Raw genomic sequence first — 25,335 nt, forward strand, 5'->3', positions numbered from 1 at the left:
CACCTCCAGCAGCACATTTATTTTGTAAATAAATGCATTAAGAGAAAACCATTTTAGAGGAAACAAAAGATTATCTGAATTTGTTCTCAACAGAGGAGGTGGTAAAGTAATAATTCAAATACTAAAATGAAGCAAAATTAGCGTAGGGTGGAATGATTATTCCATTCCACATATCCCTATCTATTACAGTATGATAATAGACTGAAATCTGTGACTTTAATGGATGATCTGGGTAGTTGAAGGGAATGGTGATTGACTGACACATTTACATAGAGGTTGATGAGCAGCATAATGAATGCATTTATAAAATACAGCTAAGGTCCAACTCTAAGCTGACTGACTCCCACACCTAGAGAAGGTTTGTACAGCAGATACCCTGCTGTCTTGGAAAGTTGCTCTCTACCTCCTGAAGCAAGCAAATTTGCCATTGAGCCCCCCTTCCTTGACGGGAACTTCAAGAAGCATATGGCCACATGAGAATCTCCAGTTTAGGAGGAATGAATTGAAACGAGCCATATAAGATTCAGTGACAAAACAGTGCAGAGTGTATAAGGTAGATATAACAATACACAGGTTCATACTCCACACCATACCTGTAATTTCCTAGGTACACTCCATCAGGATTGAGCATGGGTGCAATCTTGAAAACCAGGTGGTCTCTCAGTACCCTCGCAATAGGATGCTGGCTCACAAGGAAATCAATAATACCTGAGAAAAACAAGAGAGTTTGAAGAGGGGGGTTTATGACATCAATGATTTCCAGATATCAATCTGAAATTTCACATATAAAGGATCAGAATAATCATTCCTCCTCATTCCTGCCACTGCTCCTGCTTTCAGTGAAACAAACAACTTGCAATCACATAGCACCTGCTATCTTCTAAAAACTCCAGAAATAAGAACTTTAAGGATAAACGCCTTAGTCCATGCTCATAATGCAAGTACAATATGGCTACATTATCAAGCACAGTCAAGTTTCCACAGAGGGAGAAGTTGCAGCTCGTCAGCTGAGCACAGTAAATGCAGTAAAGCATTTTTCCTCTTAAGTGGTGAAATGAAGTAAAACCTACTCATTTAAGCCTAGCACCTTACATACCCAGCATACACACATTGGCACAGCTCAGATCAGAAGGGGCAATTTGTAGAGCTGAGGCACCTCAGATTTGTTTGAGCATATGCCCAGACCTACCCTTGATATATGAACACAGAGTCCAGATCATCTGCATATGTAAAAATGCATTAAATGCCCCACTAAAACTGAGAGAGTTACATATACCTTGTACCAGGCACAGGGCAACTGTAGGATTGATAGACTGGAATTTGTAAGGTCAGATTCTTCCCTTACTTTACACTCATAAAAATCAGGAGTAACTCCACCTCATCAGCAAAGCTCCTTTACTGTGGAACCAAGACAAGTGACAGGGGAACCAGATCCTAAATGCCCTTCCTTCAGGCGCAGTGACAGCATCACACCCTGCAGGAGCTCCTGCCTCTGGGAGCGACTACACATCTCCTTGCTCCAAGGATGGTGCTGGGGCAGGAGGCAGGCAGCCTGGCAGTTAAATTTATTGCTTATTCCGCCACTGAGTTGGTACTGACAGAAATAGCTTCCAGGGAACGAATGTCGAGATAAATTGAGTTCCTGTGTAATCTCAGGATACCCACAGATAGGTCATGACAATTTGCTATTTATTGTGAAGTCCATCCTGTGAAGCAGGAACCATTTGCTGAATTTCCCCAGAATAAATCAATCACTACGGTCTAGTAACAGGATAAAATTAAGCAGAGAAAAACTAAGGCTGATCATCAGTAAAATTTCACTAATGGCGAGCTCTATTAGACTGTGGAATTGTCTCTCCAGGGGAAGAGTGGAATTCTGTCATCAGGAACGTTTAACGCTGGACAGGGCAAAGCCCCAGGGAACAGATATAACAAGCAACAATTCAGCATAGAAGAGATGACATGGGCTAACTAGCTGACTTCAAAAAAGCTGACTTTAGACCTGATTTTTTTTTGTGATCCAATCAAAATCTTTAAAAACACACAAACCAAACCCTGAGTACACGCCAGGTTAAACAGACTTCTGTATAGCTTGGCTGAAATATACATTAAAGATGGGAACAAAATCTCACATTCTGTACAACTCCTTAATTTAGCCTATTTCCTAAGGCCCATTTTGTATTTCAAATACAAACAAATCTGAACCTATGCTGCTGTTGGAATGAATTCTAATATGCTGAGGGACATAGGGAAAATTGAGGCTTCTGAAATGTCTAAGATGATCAAGGTATAATTGACACTAAACATCAGCAATTTTTTCATCTATTAGTGAATAATCTCAAAAAAGAGAAAGTCCCTTTCTGTAACCAGGCCTTCCACTTGAGAAAAGACGAAACCTGAATTTCTGAGGCAAATTAGTATATACATAATCATATTGCTCAGGAAATGTTTCTGCAATTATCTCCTCCCAATGAAGGAAACTGAACATCGATCTGCTTTTTGGCTGGTGTTGTGTCTCTTGTTCGTTATACAACAGTAAGAACAGGAAGAAATGACAGGGACACAGTTCGATCCCGAATAACCAGGTTTCCTAACTGTAAGCAAAGATGAAAGTCTTCGCTATGTTAAACTGCTGCTCTAACAATTTTCTGCACAGTACGCACACTGAGAGGGCTCAAAACTACTTAGAGGAATACAATCCCACACTTAGTCCATGGCTTCTCAAGACACTATGCTGGTTTAGTTTTAAAGAGCTTGCAACTAGACTCAAAATATAACATCAGTTTGCACTTTCTAAAATACTTGGAACAGTTAACTACTTAGAAATCAGTATGTCCAGAACATATTTTATCTTAGGTCGGGTATGATCTTTCAAAGCAGTCACAATACAAGTGGCATAAATATCACATTTTGTACATGATCATTGCTTCACCGAAGATTTTAGTAGAACAGTTTTGCCATGAGATCCAGCAGTGCACAGGCATGTACTTGTGAGAGCTCTTCAAATTTATGGGAGGGCTACAAATACCTTGGGGATAACATGACTGCTTTTCATTTAGGAGGTAACACAAGAGCCTAAACTCTCGGAGCTTTGCTCTGGCTGTGACTGTGCCAGGGAAGAGGCTTCTCTAGGTTCTGCTCCTATTGCTCCTGTTATTGATGCAGCCTCACCCATAGACGCAAAGGCGTCTTGGCAACTAGAAGCTACCATTTTCAGTTTCACTCAGGGAATTGTTATTCCCTAACCAAGAATATGCTAGGACATGGAAGGCTGTCTATAAACACATGACCTTGGGCACCCAGTAGTTTGGTGGCAAAAGAGATCCTGCATTTCCCAATGTACCACAATCTATTAGGGGGTACTGCAGCCAGGCTCATCCAACCAAAGTAGGAGTTAAAAATAAATGACTTGCAGAAATCTAACCTGGAAGTGAAGGCAGTTCCAAGGAACATAAAAGAAGCATCAAATGAAAACATACATCTATGTATACCAACCTCACCATAAAATTGTTGTAAACATCCAAATAATCAATACAATTAGCAAATAGCCTTGTCTTTCAGAGGAACCCAATAGTCTCTGAGTCAATAACATTTAAAGTAAGAAGACAGATATCAAACTATTGAAAAATACCATTACAGAGAACTTGGTCCTCCTGTTAATAAATCAATACAAACTAAATTTTACAGCTTCTGTAATCAGCAAGAGACGTATCAGTGTATCTCATTAGGCTGGGGTTAAGAATTTGGCAGCAACAAAAGCCCATTTAATATCATTTACTTCAAGGCAGACATGGCAATACAACAGATGCCCTAATTTATTTGTTGATCTTTATATTAAAATAACAGTTTGCTGGTAAACAGGAAGGGTAATGATGCCAGTCACCCTTGTTAGTGGCTAATAATTGCTTAATTTGTCCACTAATTGACCTGTGCTACTGTTGAAGCACTGGATCATGTTGCAGGGCATGAAGTAAACAAGGCCACTGTAATGTTACTTTAGAGAATGACTTCTGGAAATAGAACTACTTATTGCTATAAATTTTCTCTTCACAGATGAGCAGATTAATTGATCTGCCAATTAGTCTGCTATTAAAGAAAAAAAAGGGCTGCCCACAGATTGGTTGGATCTTCGAACCGCAGCCCCAGTTTGGGTCAAATGAAATAATCCAATCTGAATCAGTCACATCAGCAATGAAAAATAAGACAAGTATTATTTAAAACAAAATCTCTTTGGCTGGAGATCAACGAAAATAACCCAGTAACTAAGTATTAGCTCTTCAAGTGACTTTAAAATAAAATGGAGAACATGATGCAATGGGCCTACTCGGGCACATTACAGTATAGAAAAGTTCTCCAATTAAAAGAAACAAAACAATATAGATTATTTTGGTATCATCCTTTTTGGAAAGTAATTAAAAATCATTATTTTTCACATAACAACATGCAATTATAGATGCTGCCTGGAACTGGAACAGCTAAGAAATCAGCATTCAGCCATGACATAAGAAGAGGCTTATTCATAGTGCACTAAAAAACAATCAAAGTCTTTACATTAACTTCAAGGAGCTTTTCGGAGTTGTGAGGGAAAGGAAAAAAAAGAATCAAAAACAAGGAAAAGGGAAAACTGTTGACAACACTGAGTCATTAGATACACAATCACAATGGCTCAAAAAAAAAAAAAATTAGCAACTTTTTTTTAATCAGTCTTTCTTGGAAAACACAGCTTCACAGAACCTGTGCTAAACTAGGACCAAATCTCCTGTATGCCAAGTCACTTCTCTATCATTATTATTTCTCAAAGTTAAACACACTTAAATTTCTCATCTCCTGCTGCTCAGCTCCTCTTGCCTACTCCAACACCACATCCAGTGGCATCTCTCTGCCCACCCTAATCCAGCTCCAGTTATCTACTGATGCTTCACAAGCAAGTTGATCATTTCCTGTCTCACAATATGTCAAAGCAGCCTTCTCTGCTCAGATGATGTCCACTGATCTTCTGGGTGTTTCCTCAATCAACTGCCTTAAACTCTGTTTCAAGTTTCCGCCACCTCTAACATGACCTGTCCGTGTTTGCTCCTTCTGAAGAAAAGCCTATCCTATCCCCTGTTTCTCCATTACCACATCCTTCCAGTTTCAGTCTGACAGTATGTTTAATTGTACAACTATATAATACATTTGCCCTGCTCCTATTACAGAAAATCTAATCACCACAGATCCTAATGCAATATGGCAACAGCTAATGCAAACGTATCCTGGACTCTGTCTAGTACATGCCAATAAAGAAGTGATTTATATAAACTCATTTCCTAACACTGAATAGCTGCTGGTTTCTTGCAGTCAGCTCGCCATAGCCAACAGGTTAAAGAGAATGTAACAACTAGGCTCTGACAACAATAGAATATATTCATTGGAAAACAAATACAAGGGAGTCTTGAACGTGGATGCTTGTATAAAACTATTGAAATATTCTGTAAAAGGAGACTGAAGCCAATGTGAAAGACATTCTACTTACACTTTCGTGGAAAGTAGGAAAGCAAAAATGTGAGGTTCGAATTTTTGGAGAGTTTTTTTTTTTTTTAATGTGACAGTGAAAAAAAAAAAATCAGATGATAGGGCCAAGCAGCTACAACATTCTACCTCCACAGAACAAGTACAGCACAAGCAGTAAAGAGCAGCAAGACACTGCTGTGCCACCATTTGTCTGTGAAGGAGATCTCTTCCTGCAAAGGGGCCCTTGTCTGTTCAGCCTCCGCCCTTTCTTGCAGGGCTGCAGAAAAAAAATAAAAATCATAACAAAACAAAACATGCAAAAAGACAGATGGACCCTATTCTCCATCCCAGCATAGTGGGAAAGGTGTCACACTTACACTGGACCCTACTCAGCACAGCTCACAGGAATGCTGCGCCAGCGTGGTCTCTGCAAATGCATGTCTGTGCTTTCTGTGCAGCCCCCAGCACAGGCCAACAGACAGAAGTGATCCAATAACGTCTTAGAATCATAGAATGGTTAGGGTTGGAAGGGACCTTCAAAGGTCATCTAGTCCAACCCCCCTGCAAGGAGCAGGGACATTCCTGACTAGATCAGGTTGCTCAGAGCCTCATCCAGCCTGGCCTTGAATGTTTCCAGGGATGGGGCATCCACCACCTCTCTGGCCAACCTGGTCCAGTGTTCTATAACTCGCATCGTAAAAAATTTTTTCCTAATTTCCAATCTAAATCTACCCCCCTCTATTTTAAAACCATTACCTCTCGTCCTATCGCAACAGGCCCTACTAAACAGCCTTTCCCCATCTTTCTTGTAGGCCCCCTTGAGGTACTGGAAGACCACTATCAGCTCTCCCCGGAGCCTCCTCTTCTCCAGGTTGAACAGCCCCAACTCTCTCAGCCTGGCCTCATAGGAGAGGTGCTCCAGCCCTTTTATCATCTTCATGGCCCTCCTCTGGACCTTCTCCAGCTGGTCCCTGTCCTTCTTATGTTGGGGGCTCCAGAACTGGACACAGTACTCCAGGTGGGGTCTCACCAGGGCAGAGTAGAGGGGGAGAATCACCTCCCTCGACCTGCTGGCCACACTTCTCCTGATGCAGCCCAGGATGCGGTTGGCCTTCTGGGCCGCAAGGGCGCACTGCCGGCTCATGTTAAGCTTCTCATCCACTAGCACTCCCAAGTCCTTCTCCTCAGGGCTGCTCTCAATCCATTCTCCGCCCAGCCTGTATTTGTGCCTGGGATTGCCATGACCCAGGTGCAGGACCTTGCACTTGGCCTGGTTGAACTTCATGAGGTTGGCACAGGCCCACCTCTCCAGCCTGTCAAGGTCCCTCTGGATGGCATCCCTCCCTTCCAGCGTGTCGACAGCACCACACAACTTGGTGTCGTCGGCGAACTTGCTGAGGGTGCACTCTATCCCACTGTCCATGTTGCCGACAAAGATGTTGAACAGGGCTGGGCCCAGCACGGACCCCTGAGGGACGCCACTTGTGACCGGTCCCCACATGGACATTGAGCCGTTGACCACCACTCTCTGAGTGCAGCCATCCAGCCAACTCCTTATCCACCGAGTGGTCCGTCCATCAAACCCATGTCTCTCTAGTTTAGAGAGAAGGATGTCGTGCGGGACAGTGTCAAAAGCTTTGCACAAGTCCAGGTAGATGATATCCGTTGCTCGTCCCTTGTCCACCGATGCCGTCACCCTGTCATAGAAGGCCACCAAATTGGTCAGGCACGATCTGCCCTTGGTGAAGCCTTGTTGGCTGTCTCCAACCACCTCCTTGCTCTCCATGTGCCTTAGCATGGTTTCCAGGAGAATCTGCTCCATGACCTTGCCAGGCACAGAGGTGAGGCTGACCAGCCTGTAGTTACCTGGGTCTTCCTTATTCCCCTTTTTAAAAATGGGGGTTATGTTCCCTCTCTTCCAGTCATCGGGGACCTGACCAGACCGCCACGACTTCTCAAATATGATAGCCAGAGGCTTGGCAACTTAATCCGCCAGTTCCCTCAGGACCCGCGGATGGATCTCATCAGGTCCCATAGATTTGTGCACCTTTAGGTTCCTCAGATGATCCCGAACCTGCTCTTCAAGTACAATGGGCAGATCTTCATTCTCGCAGTCCCTGCTTGCACCTTAGCCTGAAGTGTTTCCAGTATTTACAACAGCAAGGCAAAAAAAAAAAAACAAACCACCACCAACAACAACAAAAAAAAAACACAAAAAAAAACCCTTGTGAATGGTGATAAACGAGCGGAGCTGACTCACAGTGGGTTTTATTGACATGATCTAACATCATGCTGTCACTGAAATTATCCCTACGAAAGATCATTGCATAGAGTGATCCATAAGCAGAAGATCATTGTGGATGCTGACTCTGCTCCTTCTTACAGTGCTGTTCCTCCTCTTGATGTGTAAAAAGAGAAAACAGACTGCCAAATTCAACTGCTTTTTTTTTAAAAAAAAAAAACAAACAAACAAACCACTTTTTAGAAACATCTTGGCAGGGGTACAAAAGGGGGTGGACATTGATTCTAAAATCATTAGAGAAGGAATTTATAGTTTTGGAATGCTTCATTAATTGATTTCATTGTCTTTCCAAAGGTTCCTTTGGAAGCCATGGCAAAAAAAAAAGTTTATTTCATCAAAATTATAAAAATAATATGGGTGATGAAGGAGCACTACAAAACTAAAACAGGCACCTGGTTACAGTGTTAGGCGAAGAAAAATTTGTTGCCTGAAGTAGATCAGTCGGCAATTTCCAGTTGCCAAACCTCATTTATATCTGCATGCATATGCCTCTCTCCAAGTAGTTACTGCAATTAAGTGAGAGTACGAAGATCCAGAGCACAGGCTGTTTTTCATTAACTCCCTCTCTGGCCATCCTTGGTATACACAGAAGCGCAAGGGAATTGCTTGCACTCAGAGAGGGATGCAGCACCATGCACGGAACCTTAGTTACTATTCATCAGGTCCCACTTTTCAGCTCAGCCTCTGTTCCTCTTGTTTCCTCTATGCTCATGCTGAAAATTCATCTAACCTTCCCCCAGGACGGGCTCAGAGGGGGCCTGCACAGGCCTGCGGGTGCTGCATGATGAAAAACAATCAAGTTCTTAGAAAACGCAGAGAAGTTAACAATTTTTCCCAGTGGTTCCCAAGGACAGAAAGCTCTTGAGGAAGACAACAGCTGAACACCACAATTACCCACAACAAAACACACAGGAGCCAACGAAGGCAAGGGAGACAGCATTAGGAAGCGTGCTGTAGGAGAACCAGATACATTCCTGGTTAGAGTTCATCTAAAGTGTATAAAAAGAGAAGAGTTGATTGATTTTGATTGCAGAGCAATTTGTCCCCAACTACACAACTCAATATTTCAAATGCTAAGTAAGATCTCATTGCTTAAGCGTGGTTGGTTAAAAGCATCCCAAAAAGTCTTTAGGCCCCTGTGGTCATTTCACTTGTATTACCTGCAACCACCATTGCTATTGTTAAAAGGAAAAAAAAAAAAAAAAAGGAGAAAAAGAAAACAAACAAACAAAAAAAAGCAACAGCTGTGTCCCTGGTGCATTTTAGACATGGCCCCACTTCACCTATTTTTAAAGAAGTTTTAATCAGCTTCAGACAGAAAAGTCGCACACCTAACGTTAAGGATTCAGCTGTGATAAGCAGGTTGATTAGAAGCACATCAAGCTGTATTACAGTATATTTCTTCTTTTATTTACTGTTTACTCTCTCAGATATTCTCTGCTGTAACTCTATGTCTCTTCAAAACACAGGATTAAAAGCAAAGGAAATCTCAAATAATGGGATAAAAAGAATCTGCAGGAAATGAATGAATGAATTAGATTACAGCAGATGAAACACTGAGGACTCAAACGCAAAATGCAGGGAGTTTATTTAATTTGTTAGTCTTTTAAAATGAAAATATGCTCACTGACTTGAATTAGTAATTTCCCTGTTTTAAGATTTGTTAGGTCATTACAGCTAGGCCTGTTTCCAGAGCAGTGAAATAAATGGAAAACAGCCAGTCTCCCAGGGAACACACTAGCTCAACTGCATTTTGCCAGCCCAGTGAAACAGCGCTAATGTCGGCTCCAGAGAAAACCATCCTTCTGCTGCAGGGGCTGCACGCAAAGGGATGGGTAATGAACAGCAACAGATACTTAAAATGGCAGAGCAAGGCACCGTGGTTCTTATCTCAAGTTTTAATGTGCATGGTAAGCACAGACAGTAATTGATTTAAAGAATGTTTAAAAAAATTATTGTTCCTGACCTTTCCCTCCCTCTCTCCTCCAGTTAGCATAGGGTTCCACAAATAATAAATCTGGCATTCAGCGTGGCTGAAATACAAATCTGCATGAAGGAAGCAAGAGCTTCCTCCCAAATGAGTTCTGCCAGAATAAGAGAAAGACTGCTCTGTCAGTCGCTGACCTGCATCAGGGCATCCCAGCCCCTCACACCTCCACCCCTTCCCAGGTTTCTCAGATATATTTTTGCATGTGATGATCTAAGGGGACTGAAGTCTCTGCTGGAGGACCACAAATGTGTGGCAGGCCTCTCTAAAGAGATCAGGAGATCATAGTGTGTGAGGACAGCAGTTGTGTTACTGCAGAACAGCTCCATAATTAAATAAGACACTGGACATTCTGGTGCTCAGACTGCTTTCCAGAACACTTGCAACTACTTTCTGGAACACTCAAAGTCATAAAAATCCTTCTCACACTGTTGTATGGATACAGAAGACGTTTCTACCATCACAGCCCTAAATTATGTTAAGCTTGCAAATTCAATGAAGATTTGGGAATATTTTGCCATAGCAAAACATTCTAAGGCTACAGGGTAATAAGATGGACCACACGATGCCACTAGGCACATGTCCTTTCCCATTTTAATGTGTCTGCTGATTAAGAATGGATGGGACAGACTGGGATGGAAAACACCCTGAAAATTTATTTCCTTATGTGGATATTCTTTGTTTTCACACACAAGAGGTACACTTACACAATCTACCTTTAATGTGCACTAGCTATCTTACTCTTTTGCTACATGCCTACATTTGGGCAATGTAAACATTGCCCCAAAATCCTAAAGAGTTCCAGCCCACGGTGCTTCAGATGTGTTTCAAACAGGGAAACTATATAAAGAAATGGATATGACTGGAATAGAGTCAGCCACAAATCAGCAGTCTAGAAGTAGAATCAATTCAGTGCAAAAAAAGTTGGTAAGTGATGAATGTTTGGAATTTCCTTCACATTTTTATAAGCTGTGGCTCTTTCCTCATCAAAAGATTCACATCTGCTTTGGAGGATATGTGACTGCTGGTCCTGGGCTGGAGCACATCATCTTGATTCAGTACTGAAAAGATATAGATATACATTGCCAGTAAAACATAATTAAAGTTGGCATTCCCAGTGACTAGGATGTGGAACCAGGAGCCAGAATGCCTGATCTTGGTCTCTAGTGCTGCTGAGTTTTGGCAGGTTGCTACCAGAGTCTGCTATTTTAGTATGTTCAACTTGAGATAGCATGACCAGATTTGCAGGGCAACAAAGCTAGCATCTTTGGGGCCAAAACCAGCAGATGGATTTTTCAAACTCATGAAACTCATTGGTGCTGACTGCACTTGAAAATGTAGCAAGTGGCCACAAAAAGGTTTTCTAAGTGTTGAGCAAATTCTGAAACTTTTCTATTCTTACCCAGCTCCCACCAGAGGAGATTTGTGTTACTGACAGTCCATTCCCTCTCTGCTCTGGCCTAGAGGTAATAGCTTTCTAGAAAGCAGCCCTGTAGAGGTCAAGATGAAAAGCCTTTTGGTAACAGAGACAACCAGTATCGCTGGTAACATCAGAAATGCAGGCTTGAGTACTCTCAGCTCTGCTGTCTTCTTTTCTTCCAAATCTAATACACAGTGAAAAAGGAAAAGGGCATTACATAAATAATGCTTGGGAAGAAATGAAAAATATGTATTTTTAAACACATTCTAAAAATGGTTTCCAACATCTGCAAGCGTGTTGCTCAGCTGAGACCCAGAAGGAATAGGCACGAACCAGGCAGGCACACAAAGCTGTGTGATAGAGACCAGAGGAGCACTGCAGAAGGTCAGTCATTCACAACCATCCTTTCCAGCTTCCTTCAGCTGTAGAGTGCTGCAAGAGTATATTGGGGAGCATCTCTAGTAATTTTCCTTGACCTTTAGTAACCTGCAGACATTTCCTATTGGCCACTGTCACAAGTGGGCTACTCAGCTAGACAGACCTCTGGTGCACCTCGCTGCTGGTATGAAAGCAGAACATGTATTGCTGAACAGGGGCAAGAGCAGATGGGGAAGGAGGTGCCCCCAGACGTGATGCAGTGCCCTAACCCTCTGGGTCTGTCAAGCAGATAAACATGTAGGATTCAGAACACAGTTGAAATCTGAGCTGAGAGGAACCAGTGGAGAAGCACATATTGCATTTTCTTGTGCTCCAGCTCAGAAGTTTAGTTCACTCAGCTGAAGAGAAGAGCTGGTGATTCCACTCCTCAGGACTGAACCACAGCTGCTCACCTCTACTGGCACTGCTGCCTTGCCATTCCTGTATGAAGATGGCACATACATACATTCCCCAGATCCCAACGGTGACAGCTGACACCCTGCCCCTACAGGAAACCTGCATGACTATTTGCCCTCATTTCCCCTGTGGGGGACAAGTGAAGTTATTGCTTTCTTTATACACGAAAACTTACACTAAGCCAGCTGTAATAGCACCTTTTGGCTGCTTCATTGATTTCCACTTTACTAGGTTTGCAGTTTATGCTACTTCACTTTTATAGGATTTCCCTGTCCTTCCATTCAAATAAACTAAAAAAGTGCAATGCAGTTTGCCTGTTTCCAGTCAGGCAAAGTGACTGGCTCCTGTAGCAGAGTGGGGCACAAAGTCCACAGGCACTATGCAATACTGGTGTCACTCAGTAAAGCAGCACTTCTGAAACGGACAATCGTCAGATTCCAAAAGCAGAGAAAGTCCTGTTAATTCAATAAACAGCTACTTTAAACTTTCCTATGGTTGCCCTTCTGGTCATGAGAAAGGCAAGAGTGGCATCACAGCTCTCTTGCTCTTCCCGAGATGCAGCTACCTTTTCCCTGAAGCCAGTGTGAGCTCTCTGCTTGCTCTGGGTGTGGTGTGCACCCAGGAAGACATCTAGAAGTACCACACAAGCAAAACCAACAGCATTTTTTTTGTTTGTTTTAAAGAAAAAAAAAAAACAACAAAAATTAGCACAGACATAAATTAGGGCCACTCCCTGTCAGTACAGATTGTGTTCCTAGCTGCTAAGAACTGAAGAGAAAGCAGAATATGTTGTAAGCCCCCACCTCTCCTCCAGAGAAAATCTTGCTGTGAAAATGGAGCCTCACTGCAGATCCTAATGGTGATGGTAATTAGCACCAAAGAGGGAATATTCAGAGAGCAAACTGTCCTCACATGAGTAGGGCTGCCACAAGCAACTAACATCTCTGCTTGTGAAGAGGTAAAATTCTCCAGAAAGGTATAAAGTACATGTTTCCATCTGAAGAGCACAAGGGAGGAAGTCAGAGTGATATAATTTTCAGGGCTCCTCTAAGCGTTGAGGGGTTTTGTTGTTACTGTTTCAGGAAGAAGAAAAAAACCCACCATTTCCTAAAGAATTCTGTTTGGAGACAGTCTTATTGCAGAATCTGCTTTGAAGCATATTAAACTAAGAAGGAATAAGATGCTCTTGTTCCACAATAAGTATTGCTCAAGAAATGTTCTGTTGCGCTCTACATTCACAGCCTGCCTCAGATGCAAATGAACTCTCAAGTGCTGGCAAGCCCTCAGACAGAAGCTCTCCCCAAGCACTTTGCAGCAATGGGTTTAAACTCTGGCAGCACTGTGACCACATCAGCTAATGTCAAGGTGCTATTTCCCTCATATCCTTGGCCATTAGGGACATTGCCAGGAAGAAGAAAAAAAACAGAGTTCTTATGTTACCAGGCGCAAAGACTGTCTAACTTCCTACTTTGAATAGTCAGACTGAATTTTAACATCTTACAGGTAAATTTAACTTTAACAAACAGCCTTTTTTACTGCATGAAAGACACAGATATCAGAAGGGAGAGGTGCCACTGGACATGTTGGACAAACTGAGCCCCTAGACTGACACATACACTGCAAAAGTAAGGGCTGTAAGGGTTTCTTTCAAAGTCACTACAGTGGTCTGCTAGCTGGGCATGGCGGTAGTCACTTCCCAGCTGATGCCTCGAGTGCAGGGCAGGCAACTGCCCTGTTGTCAGTTAGGGGCTCAGTTACAAGAGGTTTCCAGTTCTGACCCAGGACAATACAGGTTGCCGTTCCCTGGTCCTTCCCAGGAGTAAGACAGACTCATTCGGAAAGATGGTATCTGTGGAAGGCTAGGGTCACAACATTTTTCAACTCTACTCTTAATTCTGTGACAAACTGTCACCTATTTGACCAAAGATGGTGAAAGCTCGGCGAGGCTGAATGTCTTCTCCTGTACCAGATAATTAGCCACCCTCCTGTTCTCACTTTGCTGTTATGACACCAAGCAAAGCAGTGTTTGTAAGGGGACTGGCTGTGGTGGTGGTTAGTGTCATAAAGAAGCCACCATGGCAGTAGAAATTTAATAACCATGAAAAGTGAACTCTTTCAGTGATGCTAGAAATAGCTCCTTTTGGGCAGGTGGAGGCCCTGGTGAACAAGAACTTGCCCTGATGTCATTGTTTGTGCCACATCTGTTCTGTAGTCACTCAAAGACCTGGCTTATGCTTGACAATAACCTAAGGCAGAGTCCAGCTTTGTAATACATTGCTAAAACACACTGTACCACTGCCTAAAAATTTTGACGTAAACTTTGAAAGTTTTGAAGAAACTTTGTCATAAGATCACCTGTCTCCTTTCCTTTCCTCCTTTTTTTTAGCTGAACACTGAAAGAGATTTTTACCTTTCTTTGTTTCTTCCTTATCTCAAGCATGTTTTTTCCCTTTACTGATAGTGACAAAAAGGCGGGGAGAAAAGAAAAAAAGAGAGAAAAGGAAAATAAGAGAAAAATAAAAGTGGTCTTGCATGAAATTTCAAATAAAGCATTCACCTTGAAAACTTGTGGCATTAAAAACTACAAATTAATTATTTTTGAACCATTTTCAATTATGTTCTACATTTAGCAGCAGCAAAGACTAAAACTGTAACCTCCAAATCAGAGCATGGATACCAGGGATCTATTACCATTTGCTGAACATGTAATACATGATTGGACCCTTGAACTAACACTACACGGCACACCTGGAAATTGTCACTTAGGGGCCACATCTGTCACTAAAGAACCTACCTTCCTGGGGAGGGTGACTTTTTAGAGAGCTGTGTGCCGCTGTTCAAAACCATCCTAAATCCACATTTCCTGTCTACAAATTGTTTAATAAAAATTCGCCCATGCATTACAGTCTCAGCAAAGCAATTAGTGCCTACATTTCTTCCTAGACAAAATTAAGAAGGACGGATAAAGAATTTGTGTCCCCTTCTGGCTGGGGCACGTGCCCCATTACCCCTCCTCTCCATCCAGAGAAGCAGGACTGTGTTGAAAGAGCAAAGACAACCTCTAAAGGGCTGTTGGCTGGGGCAGGAGCCTGCCTTCATCCCAAGTCCCTTCTTCTTACCCTCCAAACAAGCTTCACGCCCTTTTCTCTGTAAACTGCAGAAGTCAAGGAGACATGACTCTTATAAACAGATACACAATACCTTGCAACAGGCACACACAGAGCACCTGAGCAGTCTGTGCAAGGGCAGAGGAAGAATTTCACCCAGGTGCTCTTGTGTCAAAGAAAAGTTTCCAGTGGCCACGTTCTAGTCACATGCGAATGCTGGCTCCTCAGAGCAGCAGCTATAGCAATGCAGAAGGAGCAAGAAGGCAAACGCAGGGCACCTTGGAGACAAAAGAACTGAAAATAAAATGAAAACAACAACAACAACAAAAAAATCAATTCAGCTGAACCAAGGCAGGGCAGGCAAGAACAAAGGGTCAGAAGACAATGCTGGAAACAACAGACCAGCAAGATTAATATCAGTTGTGAGGAAGAGCTGGGACACTACTGAAGGAGAATAGAAAAGGCTTAAAGAAAAGTATAAAAAACTAGAAGAGATTCCTAATTGTGAAGCCTGACAGACCACTACAACACCTGCAGCTTGATCAGCACAGACCTCATACACTGCTGCGCTTAGAGGAAGGGCTTCATCTCACAACTCAGATTCCTTGAAACTAGTGATGGTCACTTACTAGGAGCCATTTCTTTTTCATTAACAACAGAGCCACGCAAAGGAAAGCTAAAGACAACCCCAAATTTCCTGTGGTCTTTACAGCCCTGTTCTGATTTTTGCATATTAATACCCTGATCTAATTCAACTGAGGCAGGACTTCAAAATTTCTGCCTGGGATTTCCCCACTAGCAACAGACGGTCCAGCGCTGTTTGACCCGTGCATGCAAAGTCCAGTTTGGGCAAACCCACATGTGCGGAACACTGGATGCTCTTGGCCAGCTGGACCGCTGCACAGCCACAGACGTGGCAGGCAACGCCACAAGCAATGTATTAGCTAACACTTCCAGAGGGTCTGCTCTGTCATGTAGGCCTAGAGAAGATCTGTTGCAAGGGCATAATATGGCTTCCTAGAATTGCAGGACTTGCTGCTCATGGCCATACAGAGCAATACAAACAGAAAATGGCTCTGACCTAATTGATAACTGGGAAGTCATGGATAAGTGTTTTCAAAATCCATGTGGTCTGCAACTTCCAGTGGGGAAAAAACAGACCATATTAAGGAAAGCTAAGTGACCATGATGCTCAGCTGAATCAATATTTTTTGTTTTTCCTGTCCTCAGACATCAGCAAAGTGCCACAGTGTGCTGTTACAAAGATGATGTGCTTTGCCCTAGAGGTAGATTGGTTAGGGCTGGAAGAAAATTATGTTTAAGCTGGTGTTATTCAAAAGTATGAGCTATCAAGAAAAATTGCAAAACAAGTATGTTTAAGAAGAAAAATTGCAAAACAAGTATGTTTAAGAGATTGATTGGACAATCCCACACAGAGACAAAGCAAATTTGCCTGCTGTTGTACAGTGAAACGTTTCTCAATTTTCCGTCTTGAAGACTAAGGGCTCCTTTAGATCTCCAATTATTGTAAAGAGGATTAGTTAAGCAGAGGTTGTCAAAGGCCTGCCCTGGGCAAAGGGCAAACTGAATCAAACAAAGCCACTTGACATTTCTTAGCTGCGTAGGCAAACTTGACCTTGTTGTCCCAGGCATGAGGAGTTAGGACTGATCCATTCCTCCTACTGGAAGATGTAAGGTGAGCACACAGAGCTAGGCTTGGGGGGTGAGCCTGCCTGGTGAGTAAAATTTTCCCTTCCTGCTGCTGCTGATAGGATAGAAGAGATGAGACACCAACTTCAGCTGTTGATGGGGTCTCTCAGCCACACAACAGCCTTCTCCACAAAAGATGACTCCTTCCTCAGAGGCCCGGGTCTCCAGAGCTCTTGGGATTCCTTCTTCCCTTCACAGACTGCAGCCCTCAGGCTCTGCACAGCCCTGCTACGGCTACATCTTCTCTGTGCAGGCATTTCCTTAGCACATCCAGAACACATACGTGGTACGAGTGTAAATCATGTAACTCTATAGCCAGAGAAATTTAACCTCATTATAAATTTCCTCCAGCTCAGGAAACAAGGTGCATAACCTCTCATACCTGCCTGACACCATAGTGAATTGATTCAAAACCTGTGGTATCTTGTAACAGCTAATGTCACTTTGGGTAGCAGAAATTCTTCTAACAGTCTATTTACATCAACACAATTTTAAGAGGAGCTTTTATTTCCATTACTCCAATATGGATGTTTTATATTCTCAGAACAACCTCTCTCTCTCTCCTGGGATACTTCACACTAAAATCCCATCCAAGAGATTTACAAGGGACAGACAATAGTGTTTTTCATGTTGCTTTAGAAGTCAAGGAGAGTGTGTTTCCCTTTGTATTAAAGCTTAGGAGCTGTGCACTTAAAGAAAAAAAAAAAAATCTTAGTGAGAAGGATGAATGTAGTCTAACTACTTTAAGAGAGCCCTGCAGCTCATTTTATGGTTAGGCTATTGAATTCTGTTGTCTTTGTCTGCTTCTCATCACTGGTTTCCTGAACCTCTAGAAAAGAGACCATGAACTGCAGCCTCTGTTCACCACGTTCCCTCACTACATGTAAGTGCTAAGCCGTGGCTAAATGAACAGGAGAATGTTCCCATCCTCTCCTGCCACAACCTGTGCGTATCATCTTACGCATGCAGAATATTACTCATTTTATAGAAGGATTTTGCTCTTTTTTTGATCAACAGCAGTCACCTCTAGGGCGGAACTGTGCAATATCAGATGCATTTTCCTATGCATGGGCAAGGCTGAGCACCCTCCTGCATCCAGAGGTTAATGAAAAACTGAGCCTTTATACATATGGAGGCATTCACTTTGAGTCTAGAAGTAGCCAGGAGAGTTATAGAAGTTTGCTTCCAGTCTCTTTCATTTGGCAGAGAAAACAGAACTGAGACTTTACAGTAACAAATGCAAGTGTGTAAGACCCACAGTCTCTATGGAATTCTATTTTGTTTCTTCCTTTTGTAGGAAATATAGCTGAGAAAGAAGATGATTTGACTTGCTAGAAGGAAAGGTACAACAGATTAAGTACCTAGAACAAGGTCAAAACTGATGTAACCCATTCAGATATAAATTCAGTCAGATACGAGGTCTAGCAGATAATGCCCTCAACCCTCTGAGGACCCTATCATTACCACAACAGGCACTTTCTGGGTCCATTTTTTTTCTCCAGTACAGCTGCTGTTACCAAAGCATCCTATACTAATGCCTAGAGAACTCAGTTCCTTTTTTTTTTTCTTTTTTTTTTTTTGGATAAATTTATGCCCTGGAAACAACTAAGCAAGTTCATCACCTCTGTTACTTCAGAAACATTCTTTTCACATGTAAAAGTTTCATTGGCTGCATTTACTTTTGCATTTGAAACATGTCCTGTCCTATCTTTTAGGTACTATCATTTATGCCCTAATACTCAAAAGATTTATGCTTAGTGAAGGAATCAAAAAAGCAGCTTTTAACCTCGACAATTTATTCCTCCTTTTTCTTCATAATAAAAGACAAAGGTTGGCTAAAATTCCAAGTAGGAGCAACAAGTTTCAAAATTACTCTTGTCACACATACAACTGCCTTTCCCACAAGCCAAAAAAAAAAAAAGAAAAAAAAAAAAAAAAGAAAAACAGAAGAAACCAAGTCCCACTCATGTTGTAGCAATGTCACACTCTTACTAACTCCTTCAGGGATCCTGCAGGATCAAATTCAATGAATTTGAAGGTACTGCCTCCATGAAGCGAAGTAGAAAACTGCCACCACTGTTAAGAGGCCATCTTGGAATCCGTCCAGGAATAAAATCCTGCATAGCACGTGGAGCACCTTGGTCACATCTAGAGCAAGTTCAATTACCCACTAGCCCAGTGAGTTATATGCAGCAGCAGGACTCCTGAGACAGCTGGTGGGAGAGTTGTTTTCAGGCGGCCTGTTCCCTTCTACCCCATTGTATAAACTCAGAATCAAGATTTGTACAAAAGTTTTCAGATTTTTTTTTTTTGCCTGCCCACTGGTGGCAAGAGAGTGGGTGTTAGAAACAGAGATCAAGAATGTTAACAGAAAACCTAGAGACATTGCCCAGTGTAGTCTGGTTTTTCATTTCATATCATCTGATTTAAGGTGAAGCAAGAGGGAACATTCATTTAGGCAGCTATAATGAAAAAAGATTGACTGAAAAGGCATTTTTGCTCCATTTCTTATGGATATTAGAGTCCCAGGTGTCTGTTTTCCCTATATTTTCTTTTTAATGGCTGTTCCGTATTCAGCCCGTAAGCTTCAAGGTCAGCCTCAGGTCAAATTACACTTAGCACAAGATGCTCAGCATCTGCAAACCCACATGTGGGATCTCTCTCCCTCTCCACTTGTACTGGGTGTTTCATTCTGGGCCTCCAGTGTGGCAAACAATATTAAAGTAAAACCCTTAGGGTACAAAAAAAATTTCATTTTTGCATTTAGATGGCATGATGGATGCCACACTGGCAAATGTGTTAAAAAGACAACAAATGACATCCTACTAAGAGAACATGCTAAGTCTATGAGCAAAGTACATGTCTAATTAGTACATCTAGGCATGTTTAAATCTGGAATTACTGACTGCTGGCAAAAAGCCAAAACATACAGGACAAACTTAAACATGGTAGTCACCATGTCTCCTGCAACTTTCCATGTACATGAATAGTGAGGGACAGTTGCTTATCTCCCACAAAGAAAATAAAATCTAGCAGCCAAAGGAAGGAAAGCAAGACTGTAAGAATACTGGGGCGAAAAATTACTTCTATTACCAAATCTTGGATAAAATCCAAGCCTGTGAAAAGTTGGCTTATGACCAGTGTTTAGAGAGTAGGGACTTGTACAGATTTTATACACACTACATACATATATAGGCATTATCTGACATCTGACCCTCTGTAAGAGTTAATAATTTACTTGCCTTAACAGTATAATGTGGAAGACAGAAAATAGCCTATATTTTCTTAAATAAAAATACTGGGGGCGGGGGGAGGAAAATGAGAAAAAATATCTAAGAAAGGAAAAAAATCTAAAACCACAACTTCAGAAAAACCCCTCAGAAAGCTGAACAGCCCATGAGAGAAGAGTTCAAGCTGTAAGACGAATTCACGCTGTTTTGTCTTGCGCCATAAAAGCCCTCCAGGAGCAGCAGGGACTCCATTTGGTTAGAAAATGGTCTCTAAGAGTGAAGTGAAAACAACGGAGTCCTCCTTCATCCTAAATCCTACTCCTACTTACTCAACCCAAAAAATGGCACAAGCATCAGTGCGTATGATGACCGTCACAGCCTGAGGAGAGAGCACCATCCTACCTTTGGACGTAAACAGCATTCATGCAAATATACTCTCTGGTGACTAACTCTCTGTCTCTGTCCCTGAACTTCACAACAAGCAGTTAAGAATTATCAGGAAAAAACTTCCTAAAAAGGCTAACCTGAAGCATCGTAAAAACTCTTAAAAGACCAAAACAGAAACAAAAGGTTCTTAATCCATCTTTCTACGAAGAGGCCCTCTGGGCTTTTTTCTGCCTTTTAAGGAAGTGAGCTACAGCTCAGCAGCTGCACCGCGTGTGAAATATTACAGCACTTGTTCTTAACTGCTGGATGCGGTGCCGGATGGTTCTAGGGAGGTCTGGCTACTGCTGCAAGCCTTCCACAGCTGTAAGTAGACAGAGGTGCATATCCAAGTTTACAATACTTGCACATCTGCAGGAATATGGGGTATTTGTATCCAAAATTCAGTTTTCAGTGGATTCTTCATAATGCAACAGGAAGAAGGATGACACAAAAACAATACAACTCTGAATGGGGAGATGACCTTATGGTCTTTTACCACAAGAATGCAAAAATCCTTGCTTAGATTTAATCTGTGGGTAAAGTGAAGAAAAAAAGACCAATAGACAGAATCAGGTATATCCTGCTGTATCAAGGTTGGACAACTTGCTTCTCATCAGGGTATTGTGCCTAATCAGAAAAAGAAAGATGTAATAGGGAGCTTCTGTCAGGTTCCGGAAAGCTCATGCTTGGACTACACATGGCTATATATCCTTAGCAGAGAGCAGGCCAAAAAAGAGGGCAGGAAAATACTTGACTGGCTCAAAGACAGGTAGAAAAATGAGTAAAGAGTCAGTTATGAGCTTAAAGCTTTAAAGAGGAATACAGAGCCTGAACTGAATTAATTCCAAGATTAAAAAAAAAAAGAACAAAAAAAAAAACAACCCCCCCCCCAAAAAAAAAACAAACCAAAACAAAAAAAACAACAAAAAAACCCCTCGAAACTCATATCTGTTCCCCTATTGGCTGATTCTCCAGGCCTTAGAAGTCACAATTCTGCTCTTCCATATGAGATGTTGCTTGCACCTTGGGAATCTTTGGGATTAGCTTCCATATCTTAATACTTCAGGTGGTGAGCATCATCAAACACTCAAGAAGAAATCTCTCTACAAAAAAAAAAAAAAAAAAATTCTAATATGTTCCATATGCACTGGGCTGGCATTTGGATATTAAATCTGCGACACCTTACTCTGCCGAAATCCTTCCCAGGACTCCAGAAATAAAATTCCTCACTGCGGCCTCACTTGACTGCCAAAGGGATCCTTTTTATTCCTTCTTTTGACCTTCTCACACGAAAGTTTCCAAAGATGGAGCAAGCACCCCATTTCCCATTTCGCAATGCTAGAAACAACACAGCAATGGCCTTGAAATGTTTGCCATTTCTACTTGTCTTGACACTAATTATACACACAAGGCAGCTTCATCTGCACTGGGCAGAATGGCTCAATGCACAGCGGAGCTCAGATCCATGCATTTCCAAGCGAATCAAGCGTGCATTATAACTGCAGTCACAGCAAGTTTCTGATGTGCTTCTCCAAGACTGACCCCTCCTTTTTCTTATTCCCCCCCCGCTCTTTTTGTTTTAATTTTTCCTACAAAACGTGAAGTTTCTCTGAGACAATCAGAGCATGACTTCCATCCAGTTGTTTCATCAGACTAATCGTGCCACCGCTTTTCACATTCCGTTTATTTTTTTTTCCCCTTTTGAATAAACTTTCCATTATCAAAATAAAATAACGTCATTTACAAAGTACCACCTCAGCAGCATGCCTCAGCCCTCATTTCACAGGGCTATGCCAGCAGTCACAAACAGAATCAAAGCACCCAATTAAAAATCCATATTCATTAACAAACATCATGTGTACTATAATGCCCTGCATTGACTACGCCACCACAGGAGATGGGAAACTTGCTGAGTTTTCCTGCTTTCAGGCTGAAGCATCATTTTATTAAAGGAAGGGTTTTACCTCTGCTACCCCACGGGCCGGCAGGAAGAGGGCCAGTGTCCCATTAGCCTGTCGGGCTAGGACAGCAGAAGCGACAGCTGTTGACCTTTTGCCTTAGAGAGGTGCCAGACGCAGGACCTTGCCAGGATGAGAAGCACACAGAGAAGACCACGAAACTGTGCCAGACCTTTCCCACCGAGGTCTTTAGGTACCAACAGGGCCAGTCGCAAACCAATCTGTGGCATTACGAGCAGCCAATGTAATAAATGCTGCATATGCTTGATTGATGCAACTCATTGGCCAGGCAGGGCCAGATCCACGCTGATGTAGTAAATTAGCATATTGCCTTGGCTTCGGGGAAGTTATGTTGATTTACACCGTCACCAATTTACCACCGCAGAAAGCCACATACCACAAGTACAATATTTCAGACCTATACAATGAAGCTACATGAACACACACCAGGATTATTTATTTATTTGTACCCAGAAGCCTGAGATTTACAACTCTTTATAAATACGAGCCAGGCAATTTGCTTTCTATTTTTAGCAGGAATGCGTTGTGCAGGGAACAGCCGTTAGCCGCTGGGAGCTGTGCTCCTCAGAGCAGCAGCTCCAGACAAATAGAGGCCTCTTAGAATTAAACTGGAGATCTAGGATCATTGCTTTCTGGTGGAAAAGAAGCTGAAGATAGTAGACAGCAAGAAAACATAAGCACTTAACAGAACCACTCCCAGAGCTTTTCCAGTCTATTTTCCTGAGGAAAGAAGCTTTACATGATCACATTGCATATGTATGAGTCTGACTGTCAATTCTTCCTGAATAGCTTCAGAGTCGACTGTTCAATTCCAACCAAATGCAGCAAACATTCAACAAGACTCAGATATAATATATTCCTACTGCCCCCAAGAAGACAAGCAGCTGGGTAGAGGTGAGAGATTCTGCTAATATCCTCACTGTGGGAAAAAAGTGTCTTCTGAACTCAGCCTTCTAAGAGATCCAAAGCTATGTAAACCCAATGAGCGCATCGACAGGAAATCGGATCTCATCAGACCTGCCATCTTCATGCAGACACTCACCTTGGCACACGAAGGAAGATGGTGTTTCCCCGGGGTGGACTCGTGCAGTGATGAACACCACTTTCTGTTCAGCTCCTGGACGAAGGTTCGCTGCAGCAGAAGGGGGTGGCAGGGGATGGAGGAAAAAAAAGGAGATAAAGGTCTTTAAACTGGATCCCATATGTAGGACACAAAGGGACATTAATATTAAAGCATATCTTTTTATTAAAACTGGTCATACATTATAAATAAGCACAATCAATAATTAAAAGAGGCAGCATCACTGGGTCTCCATACCAGGCTGTATAGCAGACTGCACAAGGGCTGTAAATCTAATGACATGCAGCCAAACCTGCAACAGCAAAGTTAGCTCACTTTTTAAAAACAATATTTACTGCAGTGAGTTTAACTGCACTGTAATTGCTCTCTCACTCGTGATAAATGTCCCCCTGGGGTGACGCAAAGAACAGTGGGGGTCCATTGCCAACGTAAAGCGAATTGCACCCTGCATTACACTTGATACAAGCCTCAACAGTGCCAAACAACGGTGAAGCGCTAACAAATGACATTTATTAGGCTTTGTTCTGGGGGATTTTGGGGAGGTTGTTTTGTTTTTGGTTTGTTTTTTTTTTTTTTTTGTTTTGTTTTGTTTTTTTTTTTTAAATCTCTCAAATATTTGGGACTGCGTCTGGCCTGACTGAAAGAGATGTTCAAAACCAATAACGTATGGAAAGAGACCAGGATTAAATCAAACAACTGTCTTCCAGTGAGAAGTGAAAATGCGCCAGGTCCCCTTCAAATTGCAGGTAGGTGGAAGGGAGATTCAAATCCCAACTCCACTGAGCTTAACATGGGTTAATTCCCCAGTACTGAAACCACACTACTTTGGCCACTTGCTTCAGCTGTAAACTGCATGGGTCAGGCAGGATGTTTTCTCTGTGCAGTGACAGCATTTAATAAACAGGAAATAAAAAATATGCTCTTTCAAAATGGGTTGTGGGAATTTTAAAGACCAGAAGAGGTCAGGGCCTCAGTTATATGTCTTATCTAGATCTGAACACACACAGCAGGGGCAATACTAAACACAGTAGGATCCAATTGCTACAGGCAGCTTAAATCTTTGTTTTGAAATAAAAAGTTTACACACTGAAAGGAGACTGGAAACTAAATCCAGGCTTTTTTTTTTTTTTTTTTTAAATTAGGTAGATGCATTACATATATACCCAAACATAGGCTTTTAATTTCAAAGATGTTTTGGAGTCCTCAAGACCACACAAGTTATTTTTTTAATTTCCTAAATTCTTATAAATGCTCAGTTTCCCCAATGGTAAATCACACCTAACAGCGCCACAGGAATAATCAATATATTTTGGGTTGTTCTCAGGAGATAGTCTCAGCAGGTTTCTTTTTTATTTCCTTAGCCTCTGTAAATGTCCTACAGCTGCTTACCCTGTAACTCAGTCATTCATTTGCTCTTTCATACTCCAGCTTCACCACTCTCTGGTGTTTTTGAGCCCCAGAGGCAAAGAAATATAAGAAAGAATGTCTCTGACAAAAGTAGCAGCTGGTGGGGTCAATTCTGTCTGCAGAAGAGAAGTGGGAGGCAGCAAAAAGGAACACTCAGCTAGAAGCTGATGACCACCTCACATCATTTGCATTAACAATAAATAGTGTGGGAGGAAGGAGATAAATCAGCAAACCAACTTTAACGAGTAAAAGGAGAAGGCTGGGATTACTTTTGCAAGAGGAGAGGAGTTTTCCTCCTCTCTTGGAAAAATAGCATTGCATTAAAGTGACAGCAGCTCATCACAGAAGCGATGCTCAGCAAC

At 42.1% G+C, this 25,335-nt stretch overlaps 1 protein-coding gene across 1 annotated transcript in view; it reads right to left on the minus strand.

Moving 5' to 3' along the window:
• AGBL4 (AGBL carboxypeptidase 4) overlaps nt 1–25,335 on the minus strand; it is a 914,318-nt gene that overhangs the window by 196,985 nt on the left and 691,998 nt on the right. The window contains exons 7-8 of the mRNA XM_086754116.1: nt 23,528–23,617; nt 594–708 (exon numbers count right to left, since the gene is read on the minus strand). Coding sequence (XP_086610242.1) covers nt 594–708; nt 23,528–23,617 — 205 coding nt within the window. The remainder of the gene's footprint in view (nt 1–593; nt 709–23,527; nt 23,618–25,335) is intronic.

Source organism: Chlamydotis macqueenii, chromosome 8, assembly GCF_036417535.1.
Source record: "Chlamydotis macqueenii isolate bChlMac1 chromosome 8, bChlMac1.mat, whole genome shotgun sequence".
In the NCBI taxonomy this organism is placed as follows: domain Eukaryota; kingdom Metazoa; phylum Chordata; class Aves; order Otidiformes; family Otididae; genus Chlamydotis; species Chlamydotis macqueenii.